Here is a 13,592-nt window from a genome sequence, read left to right on the forward strand (position 1 = left end):
TCAATCTCCTCCACCATTGCTGCAATCTCGTTTTCCAAGCAGTTTGCATCTCTCTTTCGGTAAATGGCCATTTCTGATTGAAAACTCAGCTCTGTTGGCACTGTATAGGGGAAAAGGCCCTTAAATTTAACTTAATAGAGAATTTTTCCTTTACTGCCCAGTTTTTCTCTTGGCTTATAATGGGCCTTTAGTGTTTTTACTGCTCACACAAGAACTATTGGCCTGCATACAGTAAAGCCAATGATGCTATTTTACCTTAAATTACAAGAAGCTATGACTTTTCCAGTTTTTTTCTTACATTTTGATTATTCTTGAATAAACAGAACAAAAAAATTATTTTATTACAATGCTGGTGGTTTTCCTGTGGCACTGGCTAAAACCTCATTGTGGGGAGGGGGTTCCATGTTTTTTTTTTTTTTTTTTCTTATTTGTTTCTCCTGTGAAGGGAAACCCGTTATCGTGTGTGTGTGTGTGTGTGTGTGTGTGTGTGTGTGTGTGTGTGTGTGTGTGTGTGTGTGTGTGTGTGTGTGTGTGTGTGAGTGAGCTACAAATGGTTTTCTAACAACCTGCAAAAGGAACTTTTTTTTTTTTTTATGATCAGCATGAGCCAACAACAAGCAAACCACAGGGAATTATGTTAAATTCAGGCATAAATCTAAGAAGATTTTTATAAATCTGGGTCTTAATTAAGTCTTTTTCTTCAATATATTATGTTCTGGGTCTTTCTTTCACAATGCATACCAATGCTATTACTCACATTTTTTTCACCAGAGCTTAGAAATTTCTGTTTATATGAATGATTTTTGTGATATTAAACATGTCAGGATGAGCACTGTGGTCTGATTCTTTTTTTGTTTTTGTTTTTTTCCCTCCAGTTTTTTTTTTCTTCTTTTTCTTCATTTAACAGCAGAGGCAGACAAAAAAAATGAAGGGCGAGGTGTCTTTAGTTTCACAGGTTTTATTCCTCATCACTTGATCCTGTCATCAAAAAGCAGCTGTTACAAAACTAGTTCAGGCGATAGCAACATGAAAGAGGAAACAAACTAGAATAAAACAAGAGACATGTTTATTTTTTGAGCTTTTTAGATAGGACTTTAGATCTTTAGATAGGACAGTGGAGAGAAGACAAGAAAGCTGGGAGAAGAAAAAGAGGCAGTAAATGGCCCCGGGGCAGATTTAAACCTGGGCCCTTGCAATAGTATTACAGTATATGGTTTGTCTGCTCAACCTGCTGAGTTATAGCAGTTCCCTGGAGACTTATTTGTTTAAAAAATGTGTGGGGAGATTCTTCTCCTTCAGAGAGAGGATGACAGAGGAAGGAAGGAGGAAAGACCTTTTTAAATGCTCATCAGGTGCCACTGATTGGTTGTATCTGGAGTATATGATTATTGTTTGATCTCATGAAACAGAACAGAGTAGGCAGTTACACTGATTGACATCCTAGTAGATGAAACACAGTTTTGATGGTGGGCCATTAAAATATATGTTCTGGATTAACATCAATGCTTACATCATTTCACAATTACTGAATTCATTGCAAGTAGTGATCAATCTTAAAAACACATGGGCTCTTAGCATTGCTATAAACATTTTTATTTACCCGTTCTCTCAGCAGGTCTTGTTCCTCAGTGTGAAAGGAATTATATTGTCCTTTACATGTTTATACAGAACTGGTTTTCAATATAAATTCTATATAAATGATGAAAGAAAACAAGGTGCTGCATAATACCATTGGGCATGTACCCCAGAACTGTGGTTTGCACTTTCATATCGTCTTTTTTTTGGTAGCGGTATAGTTATTTTTGGTCCAACGGTTCAGAGTTCATTTGCATTTTGGCTGTGTACAGTTAACACTGCACACCACCATGCAGCTGGATAACGGTGTTTGCTGTGCAGATTATGCTGGAAGAAAGTTTGTACCAAGAGATAATGAAATGGTGCAATGCACCTTTTAGTATTCCATTAAAGCCAAGACAACACAGCAAATCGTAAACTGTGGTCACAAGATTAAAGAGGCATGACAAAAGAAAGACAAACATGAATAGTAGCATAAGCCCCACTAAAGCATAATTTGTTGCCCACATGTATTTTGTATGTAAATTATTAATATGCTAAAAGTAAAAATTTTCCACAAAAACTACAGTAAATTTTATTTTAAAGGTGTCTATAGTTCCTGTTATTCACAAGAATAAAAGGAACATTCAGCAAAACTTGATTTTATTTATTTATTTATTTTTTTTACTAATATTGATATCACCGAATGCCATATGAATGCCTCTAATTAGCCATTACATTCCCCCAGTGTGGCATAAACGTACACTTTCCCACGCATATGGTGTATGCAACATGATGAGTGAGTGCTGCAGTGGCACAGCTGCACTTTTAATTCATAATGACTGGCAGCCTTTTTCCAGTCATTAAACCTTAAAGTCAAAAGGGTTTTTGTATTAAAATGTAACATTGTGCCATTTAGTCACATCCTATAGGCTACCCAACATCACCAGTCAAGCGTAACTGCCCACATAGCCAAAGCTTTGCAGGTTTTTTGTTTTTCTTGCATTCAGCTCATTCATGATAAACTCATCTTGTTAACCCATTTCCAAAAGCAGCAATGCTTAACTGTTTTTTCCCCAGGCGCCCTTCATCGTGTTCTTTTTGGTAACCTGTTCACATGCAGTTTTAGAAGTGCAGTATGTGTTGAATGCAGCTGTTTACAAATCAAGTGAGACATAGGCAAACAGGATGGGAGGGCGCTCTTCTTCTTCTGAAGGTGTATAGTTTGTGTTTCCCAGCTGCGTAGCCGGTAGAGTTTCCGCCTCGTGAGTCTTCCTGTTTTTCTTGCATCATCATGTGTTCCTGTGGACACGAACTGCAGCATGAGCTGCAAAAAGGTGGTTTTGAGGACTTTGGCAGGTGTCAGTAACATCAGTCATGCAAGATGCAGTCGTGGCATCTTTACTGGTGTGTGTAGTCTTGACGGCAAAGGCAGAGTTCAAAGACCAACTTGTTAGATTGTTACTAGTTTTCTTAAATTTTTAATTTTACTATTAATTATTTTCACTTGCTTATTCTGTCCAACATTTGCAGTATTATATCAATCAGAGCATGAAGGCACTCGCATTTTAATATGGTCCAATAGAGTGCATCCCTTAAATGTTTAATGCAAAGTAGTGTACGGTCTGTGTGCCATTATTTTCCTCTCTCTTCACACCCATTTCACTCTCTGCGTGTCCACTTCTCCATAATTTAATAGTTTTTTTTTTTCTCTTTTATACACCCAGTGAGGATGCCATGGAGTACTCCAAAGAGTTTGTCACATCAGTGGTATTGGGAAAAGACCTGGTACCAAGGTATCCTCTTTACTATACAATTATGTTACTTTTGCTTTTCTGCAGTATTACCACAGTTTTGTCTCTCATAGGCTGGGCCTGTCGCAACTGGAGGGTTTCCGACGCCATCTTCTGGAAGTCTTACAGAAAAGTAACAAGCCAAAGGTGACTTAAGTTGTTGATGCTGTTATAAGATTACAGACTTGTAGAGCATTTGTAGTATGAAAAAACAAAGAGATTGTTTCACAGAGCCCATACAGTAATGTAAGAAGGCATGATAGTTGCTTTTTTTATCTGTCAAATCAGCATTAAGTGTTGCTATGAAGGAATGCATACAAATATTCCGATGCGTACTACCTTTTTTCTTTGCCACAGTGGAGGATTATTGCGGGAGGCACTAAATGCATCCCAAAATCAGAGCTTCCACTAGAGGATGATGATCCTCAGTCTCAGCCTGCAGCACCCCCCAGCAGTCGCCTGTGGCTACACCCCAGTGACCTCAGCATTGCCTTGTCAGCCTCGACACCCCTCTACCCACCTGGCAGGATCATCCACGTGGTCCACAACCATCCTCCAGAGACATGGTAAGAAAACTGGTTTGACGGCTGCTGCAATTAAATGCAAACATATTCTTTTGTGTTTAGAATGTGTTGTCTAAAGTCAGTTGAGTGGTGTTTCGTAAAGCCTGTCCTTTTATTTATTTTTCTTCTTCTTTTTTTTTTTAATGCTGCAGTGCTTTTTAAAGGTGCTATGCAAACAAACTAGCTTTGTCATTTAATCTTTTACCCCAATTTGTGAGTCTGTATTTGTAAAAAAAAATATTCCACTTATTGGTATAATACAGTCGAATATGCTTGTCCCCCATGTTCTGAATTCTGAGGAAAAGATTCTGATTCTGAATAACCTGGGTGTTCACTTGATTTCACTGTGACTGACAGGTTCTCTCTCTCTGTCTCTCTCGCTCTCTCCCCTTCCCTTCCCCCTCCCTTTTTTAGCTGTGGCCAGGAAGAGCCAACCTATTCAGCTTTGTGGGGGGACAACAAGGCCTTCAATGAGGTCATCATATCACCTGCCATGCTTAATGAGCACATGCCCCACATGGTGATGGAGGGTCTCAACAAGGTCTGTTTTTAATCTGTGTGCATGCAGATGCATTCTTTTGAGTGGGGTGTATTTGAAATGGTGAAGAAACAGCTTTTCAGGTTTGCTCTTGACTTCCAACATTGGGTGATGGAATAAACGGATGATGATTACATGGGAATTGGCTCTAACTATTAAAAAAAAAAAGAGAGATGTGTGTCTTAATAAAGGGGGGAATATTTAAAGTGACAAGAAAGATAGAAAAGACAGAGGCCAGCAGCTGAGTTGTAATTTTTTAGTTGTAATATAAGAATTCTGCAGATAAGGGCCATCTTAGTAAATACTAAAGCAGGCTTTTAACAAAGCCTCAGCTTTAACAGAATAATTGTGATGTGTTTTCCTTCCTGGTGTGATGCACACTTCAAATTTTATTCTCTGCGTCTTTAGTAAAAACTGCACTTGTTTATAAATTAAGAGCTGAATGATGTAGTCTTTATCTGGCAATGTCCCCACACAAGAGATTTGTAGATATTGTTGCGATCAAGCTGACATTTATCAAAAAGTTATTGAAAATAGAAGATGTATTTATGATCTCCTTATCCTTTAAATCTACCCATCTCATGGCATTCTGTAAACACTGGGGAATTTAACCAGAAGTTATCATATGTTGGTTGTTTTCATTTATTTGAAATTGCACATAGAAAAAATGTGCAATTTCAAAGGCATAGGACTATAAAGGTTTTTAGTCGTACGCCTGCAAAGTTTTATTATTAAAAATTCTTTTTGAAGGATTTTGCAAAATGTAATCTGACTCCATTGTTAATTTATGCATGTTACCCACCTTTAACCTAAAACTTACCACACCTTTTATTTTCTCCACATTGCTCCTGTCTCAAAGCTTGGGAACTGTTTGCTCGTGGCTGGTTTCGTGGTCTTCTTTGGTCTTTATGTGGCTGTTCGTCATGGACATTGAACATCTGTTTTGATACCAGGGTATTAATGTGAATGTTTGCATGTGAAGGGTTGATTTTTGGGGGTTGCACTTTGTTGTGGCTGCAGACCTAATGTTTTATGTTTGTATTTCCTGACTGTATATGGTGTGTTTTGACTTGGTTTTGCCTTTGTTTTTGTGTCTCTAGATGGATGTTTAAGGTTAAGTCTGCCTGTTTAGTATGTAGTGGTATAATACTTTGGTGTTTCTGCAGGTACTGGAACGATTTTGTCCCCTGTCTGAGCAGGAAAACTTGGAACCAGAGGAACTGGGAGTCAGTCAAACTACATGCAGTACCACTGAGTTAATAGCCTCCCAAACAGAACTAAATGCTAGTCCTCCTCCCTCTGACTCTTCATCTGCCACCCACAAAGACCTGTCTAGCACTCGTTCCCTTACAGAGACTGAAACTGTCTCTACACCGCTCACTGTCACTGCATCTTCTTCTGTTCCAGATGCTGAGTCTGTTCTTCCACCTCCTCTTCTGTCAGACTCTACCTCTGTCTCTCAGCCATGCATGATATCTGTCCTTTCCAACAGTCACTCAGGAGTTCTTCCAGCTAAAGATGATTCATGCATTCCAGCACAACCTAAGTCAGAGCCACCCATCTCTCACCATTGTGAAGATGAAATCCTATCTAACCAGTCTAACTGTATTGAGACAGAACACTCTCCTCCCAATATAAAATTGCCAAACACTCTTTTTGAATCTGTTGTATAAACTTTATCACATTCATAATTAGAAATTGTCACCCTCTGTGGACATTACTAGTCTGCATATTTAATGGAGCTGCATAAAACTGTTAATGTCACTTTCGGGAAACATTTCTGTGTGATGTGTAAAACTCAGATGTTGGTCAGTCTTGGGACAAAGGCTGGAGCCAGCAGATTAAGAAAAGTCAGCATAAAGCTGTCATTTTTACGATTATAAAGAAACCACAAATTTCCAGTATGCAAAGAAGCTTCTTTAACCACTCCAGCTGGCATTTTTAGTCTGTCACCTTACACATAAAATGTTGGCTGGATGCAGCAACTCCAGGCGAGTTTACTGGTGGCCTTTAAAAGTTTTTTTTGGAAAGGTATTAAGCTTAACACTGAAACGTGACTGAACAGCAGTGAAGAAATGCACGACCACAAGGTGATGTGGTCAGATTTTTCTCAATAATGATCTCCTCGAATACATCACTGGTTAATGATGTATATAACACTACAGGAGCATGTGATCACTTTAAATCATGAAGTCAAAAATCTGTTTTTACAGCCCTGCAGGTTGAATCAAAACCCACCTGCACTCCTCTTGTTAACAAGGTTCATCATCCAGCTTTCCTCAAACAACCCTTCATTCTTTTTCCATTCCTCTCTCAGCTACAGCGCCTGTGGTCAAGTGCTTTGGCATGAACTTTCTAATCCTGTTCCTCTACATAACAAGTTTTCTTTGTATTCACAAAGTTTCTATGGTAACCTAATTTCTTCCACATTAACTGCTCTTTCTTCCTTCCTGGCTGGGTTTTTCAGTAGCTGAAGCTCTTCTCTCTGGATGTGTGTTCCTTTTTTTTTTTTGCTCTTTGAAAGCACTGTCATTTACTCATCAGCAGCAGATGAAGTAGCAAGAGGGAATGAATGCGTAAATGTGGAGTACTCGGCTCTGCTCACAGTGTCTTAACAGATTTTAGATTTTTTTTTCTTAATACTGGCATGGTGCAGTGGAGGAAGTTTACTAATAAAAACACATTTCTAATTTACACAGTTTTATGTTCCTCCACTTTATGTCCTGTATTCTTCATATGTCATAGTCTGTTTTTATTAATTCTATGCATTATCTCATATGAATCTATGGCTGTTGGAATGATGCAAAAAAACATTGTTGGTGCCAGATATTTAATGTAGTTTGCCACTTGCAGCAGTCATGTTTGCATATGTAATCCGTTAAACTCATTCATGTAACACACTGTTTACACTTGTCATCCATAACCAAGTTGCACAATGTAACAATAATAAATATATGTTTTTGTCTTTTAATGTTAATTTAGTTTTATCACCTCATTTCATTGTCACATGTATTTGTGTGTGTGTGTGTGTGTGTGTGTGTGTGTTCATTCATGTCCTCATGTTGCACCTGTTTTTATACCACAATGTGTTGTGTTTGAAGTCATTAAAGTTAACCCAACACTGTTTAACCAGATATTAATGTTTGTTCTGTTCTCATTTACATCAGTCACCATAACACAGTTCATATTTTACTGGACGAGCTTTGTGTGTTAAATGTTTTTCTAAGATGGATAATAGAGTCGTATGGTTTGTTATGCCCTATCACAGGGGTAACGCAGGCCTTGCGTAGCTCTTGCTCAGGCATCATGACTGGTCGTGGGTGTTTAATGTCAGCTGGAGTAGGTGTGGGCTCACCTTTAGATTGCACTTACATTTATCTGAGCTACACTGCTTTTAAACAATATATTACAAGATGCACTTGTGCACTTTTAAATACAGTTGTAGTGGTGACCTGCATAATACTGTTAAACTACTATAATCTTACTGAAGATGATCCAAATGCATTTGTGAGCTTGTATTTTTTTTTTGTATCTGTTCTTGATAAATTATATTTGTGATGGTGGATGAAAACGAACATTGTGTGGATGCCACACTCTCTAACTGTCGCTAGCCAACTGATTAAACGTCAATTTCCTGATTTACCTATTTCTTTGGGAATTTTCTTTCTGCTGATGAAGAGGAAAAATGTGCTTTTTCAAAGGAGAACATCTCAGCACATTTCTGTGTCGAATCTGTAAAATGAATCAATAACAAAGAAAAACAGTAAAAACGGTATAACAACTACAAAATCAGTGGGTGTCTGCTAGAGTAACCCAGTTTATAAAAGTTTCACATATAAAACTCAATTGGTTAGACTGCCTTTTTCCAGTTACATATTTTTATGTAGTTATTCTGTTGACTCACAGCCCCGAAGCACATCCTCTCTGCGCTTCCTCTCGTCATGCCTTTATCCATCAAGTCATGTATCTGTATATACTCCTGTGCTTGTGACAGGTGCTGGAGAACTACAACAAAGGGAAAACTGCTTTGCTGTCAGCAGCCAAGATCATGGTGAGCCCCACAGAAGTGGACTTGAACCCAGAGACCTTGTTCGTGGATACATCAACAACCTCTCAGCAGCCAACGCCTACAACCCACCACCGCAGGAACAGCAGTGTTCGGTTAGTACACGAGGCACCACTGTGGGTGTGTTTGAGCCTGAAAGAATATATGAAATAGTTTGATCTTTATATTCAGCTTTCACTCTTGCTCAGTATATAATGGTAGCAAACCTCATCCTAACCTACTGTATAGGGGAAATCACTGGGAAATGGCGCTTTATAATTTAACTATATAACCAGTACTAAAAAAAAAATGCTACTACTACTAACTGCTACTTTGTTTTCTCAAAATTATTTCTGTCTGTTCTGTATGTTTTTTTAAAAAAAAGACAAAAACCATTGTTACGGTAAGCAAAGCATGCCAATACTAATATTGCATAATGTCCTCCCTTCTCTCATGCACGCATGCACGCTGTCTGAACACAGAGCTGTTGCAACGTATGGTAGTATTCAGTTCCCACTTTGCCCTCTCTGGTTGAACCCCTGTCCAAAGTCAGTGTGAATTCCTGGTAGTAGTGGATAAATTACAAAGGTACTATCACAGAGTTTTGTGACTGTGCCCATAGAAAGTAAAAACCACAGCAGATTTAAATTAGATCTCCACTTCAAGCTGGTCTCCTTGTGCACCACTGGACACCATTCTGACCACTTAGATATGCCTGTTTTTCCCTGGAGCCCCTCCGCTGTTAGAATGGAAAAGAGGACGCCTATTTATGCAGCACAGGTTAAGTTATATGCAGTAAATGTCCTTCCTCTGGTACCTCGGGACATTATAGTAGGACTCCACTTTGACAGTCTGTAAATGGCAGACGTATTCACTGTGAACGACCCCATGAATGGATGGCTGCGCCCTGGCTTGGATACTGGAATCGTCCACTGAAGAGTGCTGTTTGATCTCATGAGTTTTGGCCTGAGACCCAGCTCTCAAAAGCAGCAAACATGTAATATGAAGGTTGGATCAGTTTGACACAGAAGCTAGTGTCCGCCCTCTGCACAAGTTTTGTGAAATGAGAGTTCATTGGCAAGTGGTCAAAATGGGACTTTAGTGGAATGATCTAAAAATCAAAGCAGAAGGTCAAAGGTGCACAAGAAGCTGATCTTGAGGGTGAAATAAGCTGTTCTGAAATCAGATGTGATTTTTGCTTTTTGTAGACAGAGTCACAGAACCTTTTGATCCCACCTTGTACTTTTCCTCTCCTGTATTATATCCCGATACAAGAGCACATGCACTTGGATACACTCCTGGCCTACCAGTTTCTCTCTCTCTTTCTCTTTTCTCTCTCTTTTCAAATTCTTTCTTCCATTTATGTAGTATTTTGCAGTGTTCACCTGGTCTGTAGAATCTAGATACCTACAATTTCAGTACTAACACTTCTCATTTCTATCCTTCTTTAACCTTCCGTAAGTTATTTTGACTCATTTTCATGTCTGTCTTGTGTTTTGAATCCCCTCTCCTCTCCTTTCCCTTTCATTATGCTCCAACCCATTCTTCTCCTCTCCTCCAGCTCGTGTGCCCAGTCTGAAATATCTCTGGATGGTTTCTCTGAGTGCCCTCCTCCCCCAGTGCCTGTAGTGCTGCGTGGAGCAAGGGAACGTTTGGCAGTGGAGCTGCGGGACCGAAACGCACCGTTAGCTGTCATGGAGAGTCTATCAGATGCAGAGTCCCTGTATAGTTTGGATTCCCGACGGTCCTCTGCTGCATTAAGGGGTTCACCAATGCTGGGTAGCCTCCCATTCCCTTTGGATGCCCCGATCCCTGAGGAGAACCCATCTCTGAGCTCCCGCACTGAGCTACTGTCCGCAGATGTCCTCTGCCAAGCAACACCAGAGCACCTGGGTGAGGTTGGGCCCTTTTTTAACCCACTGGAATCCAGATCAACACCAGATTATCCCATGAGGCTGTCTCCTGCCACACCTCGCTACAGTGGACTCCATTCCCCAGCTCTTCTAAACCAGAGTGTCTTGGCTCAGTCTTACAAACATGAGCCTAATCCCAACTTGAAAATGCTTCCTGATGAGGATCACCAACAGATGCCTGGTGTCTACAGCCCAGGGAGCACACCTGTTGCTCCCCTCAGTCCACAAATTGGTACTAGACCAATGGATAGAGAAAAGGAAGACTGGGAGCTGGAAACAAAAGAGAAACAGTTAAGTGAAGAGACCAGACCAGCAGGTTCTACTCCTCCTCCCCACCTATCCAATGGAAACCCCAGCCAGGCAGTGCTGGAGTTCGCCCAATACTTAGACTCTCTATTCAGACTGGATGGCAGCAGCTCACCAACTTTGGACCTGTCTGATGGGGAGTCTGAGTCAGGCCGGGGCTCCTTTGGGCAGGGTGAGTGTCTTGGAAATGAACAGCAGTTGGATGACAAACAACTTCTGGCCAGAGCAACAGTGGAGCCTAATCTAGTTCCCAAGCCCCCACGCACTTTTGCTGGATCTGCCGACCCCTCTTCGGGCATATCTTTGTCACCCTCCTTCCCCCTCTCTTCATCTGAGGAACTCAACGACCTTTCTCCTAGCGAGGGTGCCCCGTCAGCCATACACTCCCTACGAACATCTTCCCCTTGCCACTGCCCTGAAGAGAACACACTATCATCTATGGTGTAGAGTGTGTGCTGAAGGCTCCAATGCCCTTTGCTCTGATTGAAAGGTGCAGTCAATTTCAGATTTTAAAACATATCACAGTACATGCATGCAATGGAATGCAGTCACTCATCAGAGAGCCAGTGACAGAATTTGACCAACTCACAAACTATTCCCATTCTTCAGGTGTCCCCCGTGAACTCTGTTTATAGCATTTTCACACTATTGCAATGACTAAGAAAAAAAAAAAAAAGATACCTCTCTCTGCATGCCAGGGGGCTGTGCTGCTTTTGGGTGAATATAAATAACTGTAGCTTCACAATGCCATTTCAAAATGTTGTCTCACCCACATGGGAATGCGTCCACATTGCATCGATTCCCTGACTTAACCAAATCAAAGGGATAATATTTAACTGAGCAGGGATTCAAAAACTACACTGTAGAAGAGGTTAGCATAGGCACATCATCTGGGTTGATGTACTGTACGACTTCCTGCACCCTCAGCAGCTCCGGAAACTTGTCCAGCCTTTATTTTGTTTTATTTCTTTAAATCAGGAATGTGAAGATGGACATTTTGTTAATAAATAGAAGTGATAAGAATTCAAGAAATGTTCCTCAGGTCTACAAAGAATTGACTTTGAGAAAGAGAGTAAGTGTGTTACATTGGTGAGAATCCATGTGTCTTAAACATTTAGTGATTGTGACAAAGTTATTTCAGATGCCTATGGATGTTTTTGAGTCTTTTGGTTACTCTTTATAGTGCATGATGATGTTTTTTTTTAATTATTTATTTATTCTTCAAGAGAAATCATGACTAAGCCACTTAGACTGACATTTGGTTACTTGCACACATCATTGCTCAATTTACCCCTGTTGCCAAAAAAATATTAATACATTGTCTTGCCAAATGTATTTATGAGATGTAATTTTGTATATGTATATGAATATTGCTTTATTTAAAAACAAGCTAAGTTCATTATCTCCTTCCCTAGCCATCCTGTTGGTTCCCATCAAGACTGTTACACTTCAACTCCAGAAGCGATGTCATCCTGACGTTGAAACACTGCCATGACTTTCATTTCCAAAACACAGCCTCTGCACACTGGGGTTATACGAATAACAAACTTGCTAATAGTTGTCCTAGTCTCTTAATAAATACTGTACATTTCTCCTTGGAGAGTTCTTAGAAACAGGTCAGTCTGCATGCATTTCAGAGTAGCATGGCTGGAATAAAACATGTCTTGTCATTTAAGCCACAGTAAATAAGCTCTAAACGTGTCCAGAAATTATAGTATGTAAACTCAAACTTTTGAGAGGCTCAATAGTCACTGAGGTCACCAGACAGGACCAAAACTATATATCCTACATTTCTCTCGGGATATAAATTCTCTTGTTCTGAAGGTGCTCTCAGTCATTTTGGACATTAAGGCGTTTGCTTCCCTTTAATGCGGTTCATCTCAAACATCCTTGAGGTGGGACTGAATTAATAAATGTGCTCAAACTTTACGTATGTTGGTTCTAAATGCTGTGTGCAGCGCACTATCTTCCATATCACTCTGGGTGTAACCGGTGGCTCACAATTTGAATTATTTATTACACTTAATGTTGTTATCACTTTTATTGCTATATTTGCTGATGGTATTATCCTTATTGCTCTTGCAACAGATTGGTTTGATGTCAGTGGTTTTTATCTCAGTTTTTAAAGACAGTACGGGGAACTTTTTAGACCTTCCCAGATGTAAGGATTTACGTATTTCAGTTTTTCTCTTTTTTTTTTTTTTCCCTGTCTGAGTGGAAAAATATTTGACATTCTGCCATGCCATGGTAACAATATGCTTTTTATTTTTGCAAATATGTCATGGTGGTGAGACATGCTGCAGAGTGACAGCTTTCTCACAGTGAGTGACCTTTTGGTGCAGCGCCACCATCAAGCCTGGAGTCACCATAGTGATCTGCACAGTCTCTCCAATTGGAAAAAAAGATTTGCTGTGGTTACTCACAGCAGACCAGCCAGTTAGTTTACAGTCTGACACTACTCAAATCATGCTGCCAGTCCCAGTTGATACACTAAAGTTGGGCCAGCAATTTCCTACATTCAGTAGCTTTGCTTGCAGCTGGTCATGCACCAAACACTGCTGAAAGAAAGCACCAATATTTTCCACCATGATGTGTATAGCACCATCTTCTATGTGTAATTATTTATACAGATGTCTAAAAAAAAAAAAAAAGATGAATTCCAATAGAGTCATGTAGAAAACAGCTATATAATAATAAGGAGATAATTACTATATAAAAAGATATCAGTACAGATGTATAAAAAATATTTCATCTGACATTTATTAAAACTATTGGCAGATTTAAAAATTGGTCTTTATTTAAAGGAATAATTCAACTATGTCTTGTCCATGTTTACCTGGTTTGCTTCCCTTCCTTTCCTGCCCCACAATGAGAATGTAT

General features: G+C 39.7%; 1 protein-coding gene across 2 annotated transcripts in view; it reads left to right on the forward strand.

Moving 5' to 3' along the window:
* Positions 1–13,363, forward strand: part of dagla (diacylglycerol lipase, alpha) — a 44,920-nt gene extending 31,557 nt beyond the window's left edge. Inside the window, exons 15-21 of one of the 2 annotated variants that reach the window (XM_030723812.1) lie at positions 3,282–3,350; positions 3,422–3,494; positions 3,705–3,913; positions 4,325–4,451; positions 8,443–8,609; positions 8,879–8,896; positions 10,055–13,363. In XM_030723812.1, coding sequence (XP_030579672.1) covers positions 3,282–3,350; positions 3,422–3,494; positions 3,705–3,913; positions 4,325–4,451; positions 8,443–8,609; positions 8,879–8,896; positions 10,055–11,159 — 1,768 coding nt within the window. In that variant the 3' untranslated portion in view covers positions 11,160–13,363. The remainder of the gene's footprint in view (positions 1–3,281; positions 3,351–3,421; positions 3,495–3,704; positions 3,914–4,324; positions 4,452–8,442; positions 8,610–8,878; positions 8,897–10,054) is intronic. The other variant, XM_030723822.1, reaches the window with a different exon arrangement.
* Positions 13,364–13,592: the final 229 nt, after the last annotated feature.

The sequence above is a fragment of the Archocentrus centrarchus genome, chromosome 3, assembly GCF_007364275.1.
Source record: "Archocentrus centrarchus isolate MPI-CPG fArcCen1 chromosome 3, fArcCen1, whole genome shotgun sequence".
Taxonomy (NCBI): domain Eukaryota; kingdom Metazoa; phylum Chordata; class Actinopteri; order Cichliformes; family Cichlidae; genus Archocentrus; species Archocentrus centrarchus.